Source organism: Muntiacus reevesi, chromosome 2 (assembly GCF_963930625.1).
Source record: "Muntiacus reevesi chromosome 2, mMunRee1.1, whole genome shotgun sequence".
Lineage (NCBI taxonomy): Eukaryota > Metazoa > Chordata > Mammalia > Artiodactyla > Cervidae > Muntiacus > Muntiacus reevesi.
Genome location: NC_089250.1, coordinates 92745517 through 92763749, shown reverse-complemented (window position 1 = coordinate 92763749; position 18233 = coordinate 92745517). Strand labels below are relative to the sequence as shown.

The 18233-nt window shown below is 51.1% G+C and overlaps 1 protein-coding gene across 2 annotated transcripts in view; it reads left to right on the top strand.

Annotated features, from left to right (window-relative positions):
* The window catches only part of PGBD5 (piggyBac transposable element derived 5), a 96368-nt gene extending 84436 nt beyond the window's left edge, over window positions 1–11932 (top strand). The window contains exons 6-8 of one of the 2 annotated variants that reach the window (XM_065919858.1): window positions 8669–8774; window positions 10049–10268; window positions 10434–11932. In XM_065919858.1, coding sequence (XP_065775930.1) covers window positions 8669–8774; window positions 10049–10244 — 302 coding nt within the window. In that variant the 3' untranslated portion in view covers window positions 10245–10268; window positions 10434–11932. Of the gene's footprint in view, window positions 1–8668; window positions 8775–10048 lie in introns of both variants that reach the window. The other variant, XM_065919857.1, reaches the window with a different exon arrangement.
* Window positions 11933–18233: the final 6301 nt, after the last annotated feature.

The window sequence follows — 18233 nt, the reverse complement described above, 5'->3', positions numbered from 1 at the left end:
GACCAGAGGATCTCTTGGAAGGTATCTCCTGGAAGTACCTTGGAAGGTGTGGGTCTGGGGTGTTGGAGTTGCTTCCCACCAAATTATTTTAAGTGATGGCCTTTGAGAAGATGTCCCAAAGCAGTAGATTGCCCATGTCTGAACTGGTGCGATGCGGTGGCTGAGAAAAGACTGCATCTGGGAACATTAGGGAAAAGCCTGCAATAGGGTCGAAAACCCCGGTCTCAAGGACCAAGGCCCTTTAATCAGACACCAAGGGAAGGAGGCAGGAGGCTGTTAAGGGGCAAAGACAGTAAAATTGGTAGGGTTGGTTTTTAAATAAGCTGAAACTAGTATTCATGTTCAATTCAGTGATACTTTCCTTTTTTTTTTTTTTCATTTATTTTGATTAGTTGGAGGCTGATTACTTTACAATATTGTAGTGGTTTTTGCCATACATTGACATGAATCAGCCATGGATTTACATGTGTTCCCCATCCCGATCCCCCCTCCCGCCGCCCTCTCCATCCCATTCCCTCTGGGTCTTCCCAGTGCACCAGCCGTGAGCACTTGTCTCATGCATCCAACCTGGGCTGGTGATCTGTTTCACCCTTGATAGTATACTTGTTTCAATGCTGTTCTCTCTGAACATCCCACCCTTGCCTCTTTCACAGAGTCTAAAAGTCTGTTCTGTACATCTGTGTCTTTTTCTGTTTTTCATATAGGGTTAGTGTTACCACCTTTTTAAATTCCATATATATGCGTTAGTATACTGTATTGGTGTTTATCTTTCTGGCTTACTTCACTCTGTATAATGGGCTCCAGTTTCATCCATCTCATTAGAACTGATTCAAATGAATTGTTTTTAATGGCTGAGTAATATTCCATGGTGTATATGTACCACAGCTTCCTTATCCATTCATACTTTCCTTTTCTAAAGTGTGCACTCTGTTATTAATCATGAAATGTCAAATCCTAGAAACACCTGAAAGTCTCGAGGGGTGTGTCCACAACCTGGCCCACCTCCAAGCCCCTGAGCCCTCCCTGCCCCGTCAGGGCCTGCGGACACTGTGAGCCCATCTGGGAGAGGCCGAGGGGCTCTGGTGTCGGCATGCTCCCTACTTGGAGTCCTTTTCCTGGTTCCATCCAAGGGCCTTGCTGCTTAATGGAGATAGTTCTGGTGTGATTGTCCTTCTGCTGAGCTTCAAAAACATGATTTTTTAAAACTACCTAATATTTCATCCTTAGATTGTGTCATAATTCTTTATCTTGCTCTGTGTTAATGATCATTTTTTTCACAATATGAAGAGTGACATAGTGAAGATTTTCATAGATAAATCTTCAGGTACATCTTTGATCTCTTCCTCAGGATAAATCTAAAAGTTAAATGGTTGCACCGAAGGGTCTGAATGGTTTTAAGACTCTGATGCTGTGCTGCCAAGAGGCTGTACTTATTACCACTGCAGTGGGTTACAAGAGACTGAGATTTCTCCTGCTATACCAACACTGTATTTGTTTTCTTTTCTAAATTTGTCAATAAGATGGCTGAAAATGCTATAAAACTTTAACTATAAATTGTCGTGACTGTTGGTGAGGTTGAACATCTCTTCATATGTTTATTAGCTGTTTTTTCAATGATTTTGTCATGTTCTTTTAAAGTTTTCATTTGAAGTACTTGTTTTAGGAACTTGACACTTTATGAAAGATTTTATGCCTATAGCAGTTATTTTTGTGCATTTGTTTCCCTTTTGCTTTTATTTATGGTCAGTATTTTTAACATACAAAGGGTTTTCATTTCCACATAGGCGCAGCTGTTGAGGGGCTTCCAAGGTGGCACTAGTGGTAAAGAACTTGCTTACCAAGTTCTTTTGACATAAGAGACTGGGGTTCGATCCCTGAGTTGGGAAGACCCATGGAGGAGGGTGTGGCAAGCCACTCCAATTTTTGCCAGGAAAATCCCATGGACAGAGGAGCCTGGCGGGCTACAGTCCATAAGGTCACACAGAATATCAGACTTAGCAGGCATGCACTGCTGTTAATCATGTTATTTGTTCTCATGCTTACAAAAACCCCTGCTCTGTCCCAAGGCCAGGTAAGTAAATAGTTCACCTGGTTGTTTGTTTTTTTTTTTTTTCCTTTTTTTCTGGACCTCAGTTTCGATGAGGAGATGGTACCTGGTTGTTTTATAATATGATTTTGTGCTCTTTGCACTTGGAATTTACTTTGGTATGTGGCATCAGTCAGGGTGCTACTATTTTTTGATAAGTGGCAAAGATTGGTTGACCAAGTAGCCCCAACTCTGTTCCCGAACCATTGATCAAATAATTATTTTTCCCCTACTTATTTTAAATATCACCCAGATGACAGTCTTCGTATGTTCTAAAGACTGCTTGCCAGCTTTATACTGTCCTCTGTTATGAACATATATGCTCTTCTAGAAGGTGAGCAGAATTTCCCATTTCAGAAAACATGTAACTGCTTATGAACATTTTGTTGTTGTTTAGTCACTCAGTCGAGTTTGAATCTTTGTGACCCCAGGGACTGCAGCATGCCAGGCTTCTCTGTCCTTCACCATCTCCCTGAGTTTGCTCAAACTCAAGTCCAATGAGTCAGCGTTGCCATCCAACCATCTCATCCTCTGTGGTTGCCTTCTCCTCCTACCTTCAATCTTTCCCAGCATCATACTCTTTTCTAATGAGTCAGCTCTTTGTATCAGGTGGCCAAAGTATTTGAGTTTCAGCTTTAGCATCAGTCCTTCCAATAAATATTCAGGGTTGATTTCCTTTAGGACGGACTGATTGACTCTCCATGCAGTTCAAGGGCCTCTCAAGAGTCTTCTCCAACACCATAGTTCAAAAGCACCAATTCTTCAGCGCTCAGCCTTGTTGGTAGTCCAGCTCTCACATCCATGCGTGACTACTGGAAAAACCATAGCTTTGACCTTTGTCGGCAACGCTGTCTAGGTTGGTCATAGCTTTTCTTCCAAGGAGCAAGCGTCTTTTAATTTCATGGCTGCAGTCATCACCTGCAGTGATTTTGGAGCCCTGAAAGATAAACTCTGTCACTGTTTCCCCATCTATTTGTGATGAAGTGATGGGACCGGATGCCATGATTTTCTTATTTTTGAATGTTGAGTTTTAAGTCAGCTTTTTCACTCTCCTCTTTCACCTTCATCAAGAGGCTCTTTTGTTCCTTTTCACTTTCTGCCATAAGGGTGGTGTCATCTGCATATCTGAGGTGAAAGAAGAGAGTGAAGCCAGTAAGTCGTGTCCATTTCTGTAGCCTACCAGGCTGTCCATCCATGGAATTTTCCAAGTTAAAGTACTGGAGTGGGTGGCCATTTCCTTCTCCAGAGGATCTTTCTGACCCAGCAATTGAACCCGAGTCTCCCATATTGCAGGCAGACACTTTACCACCTGACCCACCAGGGAATCTGAGGTTATTGACATTTCTCCTGGCAATCTTGATTCCAGCTTGTGCTTCATTCAATCCGGCATTTTGCATGTTGTACTCTATATAAGTTAAATAAGCAGGATGGCAATATACAACCTTGATGCACTCCTTTCTTGATTTGGAACCAGTCTGTTGTACATTTCCCATTCTAACTTTTGCTTCTTGACCTGCACACAGGTTTCACAGGAGTCAGGTAAGATGGTCTGGTATTCCCATCTCTTGAAGAATTTTCCACAGTTTGTTGTGATCCACACAATCAAAGCCTTTAGTGTAGTCAGTGAAGCAGAAGTAGATTTTTTTTGAAATTTTTATATGATTCAGTGGAGGTTGGCAGTTTGATTTCTGGTACCTCTACTTTTTCTAAATCCAGCTTAAACATCTGGAAGTTCTTGGTTCATGTACTATTGAAGCCTAGCTTGGAGAACTTTGAGCAGTACTTTGCTGCCATGTGAAATGAGTGCAATTGTGCAGTAGTTTGAGCATTCTTTGGCTTTACCTTTCTTTGGTATTGGAATGAAAACTGACATTTTCCAGTCCTGTGATCACAGCTGAGTTTTCCATATTTGCTGACATATTGAGGGCAGCACTTTCACAGCATCATCTTTTACGATTTGAAATAGCTCCACTGGAATTCCGTCACCCCTGCTAGCTTTGTTTGTAGTGATGCTTCCTAAGGCCCACTTGACTTCACATTCCAGGATGTCTGGCTCTAGGTGAGTGATCATACCATCGTAATTATCTGGGTCGTGAAGATCATTTTTGTACAGTTCTGTGTATTTTTGCCACCTCTTCTTAATATCTTCTGTTTCTATTAGGTTCATACCATTTCTGTCCTTTATTGAGCCCATCTTTGCATGAAATGTCCCCTTGGTATCTCTGATTTTCTTGAAGAGATCTCTAGTCTTTCCCATTCTATTGTTTACCTCTATTTTGCATTGATCACCGAGGAAGGCTTTCTTATCTGTCCTTGGGAACTCTGCATTCAAATGGGAATATCTTTCCTTTTCTCCCGTATCTTTTGCTTCTCTTCTTTTCTCAGCTGTGTGTAAGACCTCCTCAGACAACCATTTTGCCTTTTTGCATTTCTTTTTCTTGGGGATGCTTTTGCTCACCTCTTCTGTACAGTGCTACGAACTTCCGTCCGTAGTTCTTCAGGCACTCTGTCTATCAGATCTAATCCCTTGAATATATTTATCATTTCCACTGTGTAATTGTAAGGGATTTGATTTAAGTCATACCTGAATGGTCTAGTGGTTTTCCCTACTTTCTTCAGTTTAAGTCTGAATTTGGCAATAAGGAGTTCATGATCTGAGCCACAGTCAGCTCCCGGTCTTGTTTTTGCTGACTGTATGGAGCTTCTCCATCTTTGGCTGCAAAGAATATAATCAGCCTGATTTCAGTGTTGACCATCTGGTGATGTCCATGTGTAGAGTCTTCTCTTGTGTTGTTGGAAGAGGGTGTTTTCTATGACCAGTGTGTTCTCTTGGCAAAACTCTGTTAGCCTCTGCCCTGCTTCATTCTGTACTCCAAGGGCAAACTTGCCTGTTACTCCAGGTGTCTCTTGACTTCCAACTTTTGCATTCCAGTCCCCTATGATGAAAAGGACATCTTTTTTTGGTGTTAGTTCTAGAAGTTCTTGTAGGTCTTCATAAAACTGTCCAGCTTCTTCAGCATTAGTGGTTGGAACATAGACTTGGATTACTGTGATAGTGAATGGTTTGCCTTGGAAACGAATAGAGGTCAATTTGTTGTTTTTGAGACTGCGTCCAAGTACTGCATTTCAGACTCTTGTTGACTCTGATGGCTACTCCATTTCTTCTAAGGGATTCCTGCCCACAGTAGTAGATATAATGGTCCTCTGAATTATATTCACCCATTTGGGTCCATTTTAGTTCTCTGATTCTTAAAATGTGGATGTTCACTCTTGCCATCTCCTGTTTGACCACTTCCAATTTACCTTTTTTCATGGACCTAACATTCCAGGTTCCTATGCCATATTGTTCTTTACAGCATCGGACTTTACTGTCATCATCAGACACATCCCCAACTGGGCATTGTTTCCACTTTGGCTCAACCTCTTCTTTCCTTCCGGAACTATTTTTCTGCTCTACTCCAGTAGCATATTGGCCACCTACCAACCTGGGGAGTTCATCTCTCAGTGTCACATCTTTTTGCCTTCTCATACTGAACATTTTAGGGATTGATTTATTATTCTTTACTCCAGATTCTAAGGGAGAATGAGCCCTCTTCCAGAAAGTGTGAGCCCTGTCATTCAGTTACTCAGTTGTGTCCAATTCATTGCAACCCCATGGACTGCAGCATGCCAGACTTCCCTGTCCTTCACCATCTCTCTGAGCTTGCTCAAACTCAAGACCATTGAGTCAGTCATGCCATCCAACCCTTTTGTCCCCTGTTGTCCTCTTCTCCTTCTGCCTTCAGTCTTTCCCAGTATCAGGGTCTTTTCTAATGATTTGGCTCTTCGTATCAGGTGGCCAAAGTATTGGAGCTTCAGCATCAGTCCTTCCAGCGAATATTCAGGACTGATCTCCTTTAGAATGGACTGGTTGGATCTCCTTGCAGTCCAAAGGACTCTCTAGGGTCTTCTCCAACACCACAGTTCAAAAGCATCAATCCTTTAGCACTCAGTCTTCAGTGTGAGGGTATGCAGGCTCTTTAAGTTACATGCTGTTGTTTACCCAGGGTCATCCCCATGAAGAACCAAATCCTTTTTGAGTCTTCTATCTCCCTCTTTGCTCTTAGAGTTCAGAGTCCATGAAGCTGATGTGGGTGTGGAATGTCTGCATATCAGACATCGGGTCTGTGTGTCAGGTCCTGACTCATTCGTTCAGACTTACAGAAGGGCAGAAAGGACGTCAGCCCAGCCAAAAAAAACCTGGAGGAGGCGGAGAGACAGACCCCTGCAATAGGAAGACAGGTAGTTCTCTCATAGGCCCACGTGAACCTGCAGTGTCACAGAGTTTGATTCTTAGAATATAGGTGTGCAGAGGGTCACACCCAGCCACAGACATACGAGGGTGCACGCTGGGAGAACACATCATCCCTGGTTATGACGTCAGCTGAGACAATAAACATCACGTAGCCTCTTGTCAGTATTCCCAATGTCTGAAGCTTTCCAGTCCTCAGAAAAGGCTATTAATAGGACGGCAGGCTCACCCTTTTCATCTCGAGCGGTATGTGAAATCTAAGGTATCACCAGGGAGGAGGCTGGGCTGGTAATAACCCTGGAGAAATGCTCAAAGAGACTGGCAGAAGGTTTTGAAGCCAGTCTCCTATTTCCTGCTGTAATCCTCATTTAAGTTCAACAGTATGAAGGGATAGGGAGGAGCCTTCTTCCCCTGAGAGGAGGGGAGCAGGCCTCCCACACCTGGGCGAGGGCAGCCGGTGGGGACCGCAGGGCCCTGGCCAGCACCACGCCCTCATCCCTGGAGAGTGGACCCGGCCCGCCGGGGCCCTACTGCCTCAGAGTGAGGCGTCACCTGCCTCTGGGAGGAGAGAAGGGAGGGGGTTTTACCAGACGGTCTGACCTGCTCATACCCACATGGATCTGGGAAGCCCTAAGGGGCCTCTTTAGTCCGAGAGGAGGCTGTAGTTGAAAGTCAGGCAAATTAAAATAGAGCCGGCGATGGGAAGCCTCCCCAGGCCGTGCACCCAGGCCGGGTGTGAGGTGGGGGTGTTTGCTCATTTGTGTTTGGAGTTGGGTGGTGAGCAGACCAACTCCAACCACCGGTGTTTGGAGCAGGTGGGGACCAGGGCAGGTCCCCACAGGAAGGGTGCTGTAGAGAGACCACCCTCCATGGAGGCGGAGAGCCCAGCCTTGGAGGACCGAGTGTGCTGCGGCACCCGACAGCAAAATCTCTGTGTAGAAAGGCTCTCTCTGGATCCGGGGCCCAGGAGCCTCTGACCAGGAGGAGGCCCTGGATGGGCACTGTGGTCCTTTGAGCTCTTGAGGCTTTAGAAAGCGTGTTGCCTGGGTGCTGACCCAGCATCCCCACACCTCCAGACCTGGCTTCTCAGCCTCTCATAAGATCCTCAGGCACTTCTTCAGTGCAGAAAGTCAGTATTTGGGGAGCAGGAATGGGAGACAAAAAAACTATCCTGGTTTAGGGCTGAGTCTCAGCAAATGGACCTGTGTGACTCTTGTCTCCCGCCCGTCCCTCAGTGGGGAGGGGGTGACGAGCCATTTTTACTTCAACTACTGGAGAAGGGAAGGCCATCCACTCCAGTATTCTGGCCTGGAGAACTCCATGGACTGTATAGTCCATGGGGTCGCAAAGAGTCGGACACGACTGAGCGCCTTTCACTACTCACACATATTTAAGCAGTGCTAGAATTGCACAGTCCTGTGAACTAATCCCTGAAAACAGTGGTGCTCTTCTCCATCACATGCTGCTGCAGGGGAGGCTGCTCAGAGGAGATGCTGTGTGACCCCCACCACGCTTAACCGTCCTTCCAGCCCGCGCATTGCCTCTGGGGGTGCAGTGGACAACCCCCGAGTCAGGGCAGGCCTCGGAAGACAGGTTGTCGGGCAGCAGGCTGGAGAGGCCTGAGTGACCTCTCTCTGCTCCTCGCTCCTGGTTGGTGGGATGTTTCACTCTTGCCATGACTTTGGTCATGGCCCTGGGACTCAGTTCCATTTGTATTAAGGAGGATACGGTTTTTGAAGGCATGTGAGAGAGTGCGTTTGAGGATCAGTGAAAGGTAAAGGGTTCTGTCCACAGGGGAGCCGTGCAGGAGCCTGGGGTCAGGCGGCTCCTGGTTCTTCTGAACCCTGCCTTGAGCAGAGCAGGTGGACTGGCCCCCTGGCCCCCTGATAGCGGTGGCCACCTCCTCGCACCGCTCTCAGACCTGGTGGAAGGAGGGGGCGCCTGGGGGAGGGAGGAGGGGGCACCTGGGGAAGGGAGGAGGAGCCGGTGAGTCCTGACCTCCGCTCTACTCTCCGGGCCCCATCAGCTACAGCCTTACTCCACTCCCACCCGCCTTTGCGCTGTTATCTGCCGCGGGCCCTGCCCTGGTCTGTTCTGTGGCCCCATGTTCTTCTCTCACCTGACCTTGTTTTCCTCGGCTCCCCTGAAGCTTCAGTGATGTTGTTGATAGTGGTTTTTCCCATCTCCTCCCCTGCTGTCTGTTGTGACAAGCAGGCAGGATGGAGAAGCACCTGATCTGAATTGGGGTCTGCAGGGGAGGCTCAGAGGGGACGTCCTGCCTGTCTCTGCAGGAGTGATCATCAAGAGGAGGAGTGGGGAGATCCCCTGCCCCCTGGCCGTGGAGGCCTTCGCGGCCCATCTCAGCTACATCTGCAAGTACGACGACAAGTACAGCAAGTAAGTGAGCTGGCGCCGAGAGCAGGGGGCTACCGGGCGATCAGCTGCCCTTTTCAGAGTTGACAGGTGAAGACCCTGAGAGAGAAAATCCTGAGCCCTCAGCCTGGCGTCCCCCGGGCCCAGCCACGCGGCCACCCCCACCTCCCACCACCTGGCCGCCCGCACTGCAGTCCTGTCTGTTCCCCTTTTTCCACGTCCGCCCTCGGACCCGAGCCCGCCCGCTGTTGTCCCTGAGGCCCTGCCTGGCGTCCCCTCCGCAGACCGCGGGGCGTGGGCCCTCATGTCACTGGGCGGAGCCGAGGTTACATAGCTGTTTCATGTGTGAGTGTGGGCTCAGGCATGGTATCATCATGAGTGCACACATGGTGAGGACCACACGCATGTGCGTGTACACGCCCCAGTGCTGTCTCCAGGCAGCTCCCGTAACCACGTCGGGAGCTGGTGAACCTTGGCCTGTTAGCTACTGGGCCTGAACCTCACAATCTAAAACAGGGTGAGACTGACCCAGAGGCCGGTGGGCGTCTTCTCAGCCCTCCTGAGGGTCACTGACGTCTCCCCAGGCTGCTTGGTGGGGGGGCAGTGCAGGACCCGGGCCTCCCAGAAAAGCCCGGCTGTAGAGGGCGCCCCACTCCCTCAGAGTCACCGCACTGTCCTCCTGGAGCCCTGGCCTGCCTGGCAGCTCACTGGCCCGGGCAGTGCTCACAGGCAAGCTGTGTGATGGAGCAGACACCGCAGGCTGCCCTGGCTGGGCGCTTCAGTGGTTCTGGGGTTGCCGACCCTCCAACACCCGGCATTTGGGGTGCAGAGACACCCATGCAGAGGACAGTGGCACAGGGGTGGGTCCTGAGGCGGGGCTCCTCGGGGGTCACAGCTGTCCTCGTCTGGGGGAGGTGGGGTGGTGAAGAGAAGAGCGAGGAGCTGCGGGTGGTCGTGGCGGGAGGGGCTCGGGACGCGCTGCGCTTGTGCTGGGAGGCCTGCAGCCCTGAGTCCTCCGAGCTCCAGCCGCACCACACAGGCCTGGCTCCTGGTTTCAGTGGCCCCTGCGGTGACCCGCCTCCTCCCACCTGATCCTTTCCTAGGGACTGTTTTCATCTTCAGTAAAGGCTTCATGTGCCTGAGCCTCAGTGAGAGCTGCCTCCCCCCTCCCCAGCCTGATTCCCACCCCCACACTCCCGACAGCACCTGCTGAGCCCGATGAGGCCTTGGGAATCTCTCTTGCTCGGGGCACCTGGGCCCCATCTGAGTCAGCCCTTCTTACCCTTCTGTCCTCTTAGGTATTTCATTTCTCATAAACCGAACAAGACCTGGCAACAGGTGTTCTGGTTTGCTGTCAGCATTGCTGTCAACAATGCCTACATCCTGTACAAGATGTCGGACGCCTATCACGTGAAGAGGTACAGCCGGGCCCAGTTCGGTGAGAGACTCGTGCAAGAGCTGCTGGGCCTGGAGGATACCTCCCCAGGCCTCTGATGTCCTGGGCGTGGCCTGGGCTAGGTAAGGACCAGGTCCAGGGAGGGACGGGGGAGCCTGATGTCTGACCTGCCAGCCAGAGACCCGGAGACGCCCTGTGTGTGGCCGCGGTCCAGGCAGGGTGCTCAGGGCCTCTGGAGGGGCCAGGACGGACCTGGTCAGAGGGTGGTGCATCCGGTTTCCACACAGCGAAGAGCACGGCTTCCCTCCGGAGAGTGGCCACCACCTTGGAGTGAGCACCTTGCAGGTGTGGTCCTGAGCCAGACCTTCTGTGCCACCAGCGCAGAGCAGGGCACCCTCACAATCCCCCTGGAGGCCATGGGGAGCCTGTTCAGCACAGGGGACCTGGGAGGGCTGCTTCCATCGTGGGCGCCAGGGATGGAATGAGCTGGTGAAGACGAAAGACGTCCATGATGTGGTTCAGGTCACGCAGTGTCTGAAGGCGATGGGAAGGGAGCCAGCTGGGATTGTTTCGGGGTATGTAGGAGCCCAGAGCGTTTTCCAGTGTCTGCCTCAAGTGGGCAGCTCAGAACGGGGCTCGTAGCAGAAGAAACACTAGCCTAGCATCGCTGCAAGGCAGTGTTGGCATGGGGAGTAGGGCCACTCTGATGTGTGCACGAGGCGCTTCTGCCTGTCCCAGAGGGGCTGGTGTGTGGGGAGAAAGATGGGACAGAATGGCAGTGAAGTGTGACGCTGTTTTTTATTTTTAGATATATCTTCAGGTTATTTTCTTACTGTTGCTCAAGATCTTCTGTAAAAGGAAATGTCCCTCTTCTGTCCTCACCCTCTCACCCCACCCTGCCGTGGCTCCTTGCATGATCACGGGCCTGGGCCTGAACCTGGGCCAGAAAGGGTACTTTGCGTCCATCAGACCATGGGGGCCTGTGGGCCTTGAGCTTTGCACAGATGCCGTCACTGGCAGAATTACTTGTTTTGGAAAATATGCAGCACGGCTGAGACCACAGATTGTCTCTGGGTGACCACCCGCTCTCTCCCTCGTGTGGTCACTGGGCAGTTCTGGCCGGCCTCACTGCACGCCTCGTGATGGTGTGGCGGGCATTGGCAGACCCACCTGTACAGTGTGGCTGGGTGTGACTCCCAGGGCCTGGGGTCTGCTCACCACCAGCCTGAAAGGTCCACATGATGAGCAGCTGGCAGCAAGGGCTCTACTTACTTCTCAGAACACCTGGGCCTTCTCTGAACCAAGGTTCACACGTCTCCCTGGGAGACCGCCGCTAGGGTGGTCGACTGGTCTGGCTGTCCCCACAGATAAGAAACAAGTAATTTCTGAAGTTACGTGATCTCCCTTCAACCCAATTTATGTCGCCCCCTTATTTTTACAAATGCAAACCTACTCTACTCAGGCTTCGGGATGTTCTTCCTTGTCACGCAGTTCATTGCGAGTGTTGCTGGCAGCATGCTCCAGATCGCATCGTATCTGTACCCAGTTCACGGCGGTCACCTCGCCCTGTGGTTTTAATTCCATGCCACGGATTGTAGGCCAAATTTTAAATTGTGTTTCCAAACACCTTTGCCGTGTCCTTTAATTGGATTGAAAGCACTTTTACCACATGGAGAAATCTATTTTTAATTTGTGATGCTTTTCTACAAGGTCCACTATTTCTGAGTTTAATGCGTTTCCAACACTTAGGGAGACTCTAATGGAAGCTGATGAATTTTCTTTTCTGTCCAAGTAAGTAAAAGAAAAAATAAAAGTCTATTTAGATGTTGACTCTTTGTTCATATGTGAGTTTGTTTAAAAGGTCAAGGACAAAATTCCAGGCCACTCTTGTGAGTCTTGATTTCTTGTATAACCCAGTATGTATGATCCTGGCACTCGAGTATCATGAACCAACGAGCAGTTTAGAAGAAAAATCCATTTGACTGTTGATGGGTAGAAATGCACGTGATGCCGTATCCTGTGACTGCTTAGTTGTATTGATAGGTGCTTCGCCTTAGACACGTCATGCCTGCCTCCACCACTGTCTGTCCTCTGCTAGGCCATGTGTCATTCTGATTCAACACCAGAGGTGCTGCCATGACCAATAGTGGGTGACTTCACATTACCAAGTAATTATAGAGTAATCACACCATATTAGTGCTCTGGTTTTAAGATGGTGGCCACCTGGTTTCTGATAAATGATCGAGAGACCAGCAGTTTAGCTGGGTTTCTGGTGGACCCTGTGGTGATAGCACCAGCTCTCAGGTTCAGAGGGATTTCTCTTCTCTTTCTAGGAGGACAAAATGCCAGGCAGCACTGGGTGGGAAAGCCTGCAGGGACCTGGACTGCACCCATGATGGGGTGTGGGGTGACTGGTCAGGAGTCACCAGACTCCATACCTCCCTGGGTTTGAAGGCTGGCAGGCCCACGCTGGACATGCTCACTGGGAAGCTGGCCATTGTTCTTGACCAGGAAGGGGCCCAGCTAGAGGTTCTCAGGGCAGAGGCTGCCAGCAGGGCCCTGGCAGAGGCTGGGAGGTAGGTGGCCCCCTGCATTCTGTGGCAAACCAGTCCTGTGGGAGGTCTTTGCTGCAGGGTCTAGAAAGGAAGGGCGGACAGTGAGCTCCCAACCCTGTTGGAAACAAAGCAAGAGCAGGACCTCTAAGCTTCTCCAAAGAACATCTCACAGCTGAATGCAAGGTAACCCGTTGGGCTCCATACAGTCTCTGATGTGTCACGTGACCTCAGCTGTCTTTGGAAGTAGGTAAGGTAATTCTGGGGCTTCCCTGGTGGCTTAGAGGTAAAAAATCCACTTGCAGTGCAGGAGACTCAGGTTCAATCCCTGAATCTGGAAGATCCCCTGGAGGAGGCAATGGCATCCCACTCCAGTATTCTTGCCTGTAGAATCCCAGGGACAGAGGAGCCTGACTGGCTGTAGTCCATGCGGTCACAAGCGTCAGACACTACCAAGTAACTGAACCACCAACACCACCAGGCTCATTCTTAGGAGAATCTAATTCGGATGATTTTCTGTTTGGATTTGGTACCTTCTTTAGCAGGGTCTGTATTTGTGTTTTCTCCCCACATTCTGTGTCCCCCCGCAAAGCCTCAATTTTGAACAGTATTTTACTTTGGTCACTGGGACATTACATGAGTATTTCAAAACTCAGGTGAGTGACATAGAAACTTGGCGTCTGGACCATTCTGGGCAAAGATATCCAGTTTATTGACTGCATTAGACAAGACCTGGCCGCCAAAAACGGATTCACTCTGCAGCTGTGGCCAAGAAAAGATTGCAGATGGACGGGGAGGACCTGGGTGCGTGCCTGGCACCGCCGTCACCCTGAGGAACCCTCCCTCAGCATCGGCATTGAGAGGGCCCCTGACGAGGGTGTGAGGGCAGGCTCGCCACCACCAGGGAGAGACGCCCCTCCAGCTGTGGTGAAGGGAAAATGCACCCCCCACAGCAGGCCCTGAGGTGGAGGAGAACAGCTCAGTGACAGGCTGAGGGGAGAGAGGAGGAAGGGTTCACTGACCTGTGCCCCAGTTCTTCACCCAGGCGCCCCACGGGGTGGGCCTGGATACCTGCGTCCCCAGCTTGCAGGTAGGCGTTGGCAAGGGAGACATTTCACTGCTTGGCCAGGTAAGCGGGTGGACCTGATGCTGAGACCAGGGTCTAAACCGCTGCACAGACTGCTCCCTGGATTCACCAGCAGGGCTGGTGGCTTTAGCCCCAGTTTATGTAATGCCTTTATAGGGCATTTTCTCCTGTCTGAGGCTTTATAGACAGGTGAGAGCAAACATCTCTTCTGATCTGAAATGTTGCAGATGCTCAAGGTGCACACCCTCCCTGCATCATTCTCTCAGGTGCACTCCTTTCTTGCCCTGGATCCAGGTGGGAGTTTTTGGCTGAAGACGCAGCCCAGGTTGACCTGGTGGTGAGCTGAGGTATGGGCAGTGGTCGGCCAGAAAAGGGCTCTCAGCTGCAGCCAGTCCTGTGCTGAGCCAGCCAACCTCTCACCAGGCAGCACAAGGGGAGGTGAAGGACAGGGGGTGCCTCCAGGCCGTCCTGGAGCCTCTGCCCAGGTGCCTGCTGGCCGTCCTGTGGGCCAGGGGCTGGGGTGGAGGGCAGGTCTGCAGAGCGTCCTGATCCCTCTCCCCAGGTGCTGGCTGCCCACTCGCCTGCTTGTGTCTGTGTCTCGTCCTGTCCCCACGATGGGCAAAGGCTCATCAGCAGTCTTGGGTGTAGAAAGCCAAGGGCTCCAAAGGGAAAGGGAACACAGGAAAGGGAACAGAGGCCCCTTGGGCCTCAGCCCTGCGCAAGGGGCTCCCCAGCCCACTCTGGAAGAGAGCTCTGCGGAATGGCCCTGTGGTTCTGTACCCTTGACTGTCGCCCTAAACACCTGTCTTTATTAGGAAGAGAGCTGAGACTCCATTACCTAAGCCTTTATTCCATGTGGCGTCTCTGTGTGGCTCATTTTTAAAAGGATTTTTAAAGCTCCTTTCTGAGTATGTCCTCCTCTCCCATTAAGAAGTACAGGAGGGTATCAGTAGCAGGGGGCACTTGGAGCGTTGCTCGAGGATGTGAGCAGGAAGTGAAGATGGGTCCCGTGTGTTGGGCCTGGGTCTTCCCCCCTGCCCAGAGCATGTGCCTTTTCTCCACTGTCCTGGCCCTCCCGGCTGTGGCCACTGCTGGAGACGCTGCCGGTGGGAGTGAAGAGCATTCCTGCACCTGCGCACAGCCATGATGGGTCTCCTGAAAGGAGAGGAGACACTTGGCTGTCTCTTCTGCTTCATCAGCTACTGTGCTGCAGATGTAGGGCTTTTTCCTACCTTATTTGGAAGCCTGCCCTTTTGTGTCCATATTTGGAGATGAAGGCTGAGGTGGAGGAGAGGCCCCTGAACTCTGGGGGCTGTGAGCGGAAGGAGATGGGCTGGGTGCTGGGCTTGTGTGCAGGTGTGAGGGCTTGGGTGTTGTCAGGTGGAGCGTCCTGCGGCAGAGGGTGAAGGGTGACTGGAGCACACCTGAGACACCGCATCTCCAGCTGGAGGACTGCGAGGTGGAGCACCTCCATGCTCGAGCTCTCTTTTTAATCTGCTGCTCATGAGACACCGCATCTCCAGCTGGAGGACTGCGAGGTGGAGCACCTCCATGCTCGAGCTCTCTTTTTAATCTGCTGTTCATGAGACACCACGCCTCCAGCTGGAGGACTGCGAGGTGGAGCACCTCCCCGCTCGAGCTCTCTCTTTAATCTGCTGTTCATGAGACACCGCGCCTCCAGCTGGAGGACTGCGAGGTGGAGCACCTCCATGCTCGAGCTCTCTCTTTAATCTGCTGTTCATTCTTTTACACACTCCTTGGACACGGCTATATCAAAGCCAAACCGTGACCCACAGTAATGAGTACTACAGCCAGGCCTGGCTCTCGGCTCTGCCGGCGCCTCCATGTAACTCCTCAGGACTGCCTGTGAGCCAAGACCGTCACTGCCCCTTCTCCTTGAGTGGGGAAAGTGATGCTTCACGCCCGTGGGGACTCCAGGGGGTGGACCTCAGTCACTCCCACCACCGCCCCCACTGTGGGCGGCTCACTCTTCCGGCAGGGACGGTGCCAAGAGCCAGGCACCCGGCTAGCAAATGGCGTGATCTGTGCCTCGAGGACGCTGGGTGCACACGTGTGGGCTCCACCCAAAGGGGGTCTCCATGAGGGGCAAGCCCCAGGTGGTGGGGGTGCTGCCGGGACACAGTCCACCCCCTCCAAATCGTGGGGCACTTAGCCTGCCTGCACGCCCCCAGAGACAGGATCTGAGCTTCAGGGGGCTGGGACGGGACTGCCTCTGACCAGGACCAGCTGGTTTCCATTAACTGTCTTTGGAGAGCATGGCAGCATGTGGAGCAACAGAGCAGGAAGTGGTCTCAGCTCCTCGAGAGGCGCAGGGGCGGTTTCGCGTCTCATCCATACTCATATTCCATTGTGATACCTCCTTTCACTCCCCTAGAAGCTTGTAGCTGGTTCTGTTTTCCCTTGGGAAGTGTGCCCACCTCTTTCCCCACCTCCCTCCACTAAGAAACGGCTGCAGCTCAGGCAACAGTGAGTGGTGGAAAAAATAATTAATTGGACAGATGATACTTTAGCTTTTTAATTAGCTCTTCCCCTAGACTTAGCTGTTAAAAAAAAATACATCTAGCTTCACAGTTGAGAACTTCCTGTACGTAGTACACAGAAGGAGCGGATGAGGCTTCTGTGATTTTAGTAGGTTTAAAAAGATGGACTCAAAGCAGTCGTATACATTTTTAGGTGTAAATTTTAGAACTGGAGTTGTGGGATTTTTGACTGAGGTATTTTGGGGTAATTTTCATCCATTTCAATGTAATGGCCCAGTATGATGTGATCCTTATTGATACTTATCGCTGCTTATCAATAGAAGTACAGTGTCCAAAGGGGACGGATGCTCTGCCAGCTCCAGTACCACAGAAGCCACTTGTCCAGTCCTGGCCCCTCCCTACAGCAGGAGGCATCGACCAGTCAGGGGCCTAGGAGACAAGGACGGTGGGTCCACATGGAAAGCGGATGACTAAAGGGGCAGCTGGGGAGACGGGGTAGTGAGTGTGGCCCCTCGCTGGCCCGAGGCAGGGGCGGGGCAGGGGTCTCTGGTCCTCCTCCCCCTGCTGGGCACGGCACACGTCACCCGCAGGCGCCTCGCCTCAAGGGAGGGGTGTCCAGCCCCAGAGAGAGCTGCCCAGAGTGGGCACAGGACACCTTCATACGCAGGGGGCACTGCCTACTGCTAACCGTCCTGGTGGGCAGGGGGCGGCATTGGGCAGGACACTCTTGCTGCAGCTCTGATCTTGACTAAGGAAGAGCAGAAAATGGCTGGGGATCAAGGCCCCGGCCCCAGGGCCTGGCCCCTGGCAGGTGCTGTAACCAGAACGAAGACGCTGCGTCCAGAGGAGGACTTACCCTCCCCCCAGCCCCTTGCTCTTCCTTGTGATGGTGCCCACTTCCACGAGTCTGTGACAGGGACATTTGTGTCAAAGAATCTGGAAAGATTGCTGTTTGACATTTTGTTGTTGTTGCCACCATTAACATTATCTTGTTTTTTCAGTTAAGAATCTTTAGGAGAAAGTTTTTAATCTTCCTGGAAACTGCAGGCATAGCCCTTGGTTGACATCACACAACTTCTTCTCCATCCCTTTTGTGACAGTAAAGCAGACCCTTTTGATTATTTTAAACATCAAGATTTTGATTTTACGCTTGCAACACCTTTTTTACAAATGAAATGAGTTAATTCTGAGTTCTAAAATATTAAGTATGACCCCCAAAATTATTATTTAATTCAGATATCTAATCATGTGTTTTTTATTTCTTCAACAAAGTGATTACACTCAGCAGCTTTGAAATATAATAAGATACATTGCATTTGCTTCTCTCCGGTGCTTTCTTTTCGGGGGAGGGCTGCCGCAGGAGGGAGCGGATGGTAGAACAAAGGAAATCAGGGACTGCATGTGGGATCTGTTGCCAGAAGTAAATAATAGCAGAGGTTAGGCAGAGCCTGGGGAACCACCCCAGGGATTCTCCTGGTGAAGAGGCATGGCAGGTAAGGGGACCCGGGGGGCCCCAAGCACATTCTGCCACCTGAGCCTTCTCAACCGCTGCTGTTCCTGGGGGAGCCAGAGACTCCTGGGGTCCTCCTTTCTCTCTCCTCTCATCTTTTGCCTGTGGGGGGCACAGGAGCCCCCCTATCAGAGGTTGAACTCTGCAGCCTGCAGGGTCTACTGCTGCCATCAGCACTGCCCTGTCCTCCCCTTCCTCAGAAGGTTCTGGAATCAGGCATACAACTGCGATGAGCATTTACTGCCAGGAGGCAGGTCCCTGGGAGCAAAGTGAGAGATGGGAGAGAAAGCGCCCACAAGTGGAGCAGGCACGTGTGAGGCATCAGCAGAGCAAACTTTGGCTTGGGTGGTGACCTAGGAGGCCGAGGAGTGGGAATTGTTTTCATTAACATGGAAAATCTTTATATTATGAGGTGTTGGATGTCACTTTCCAGGGTT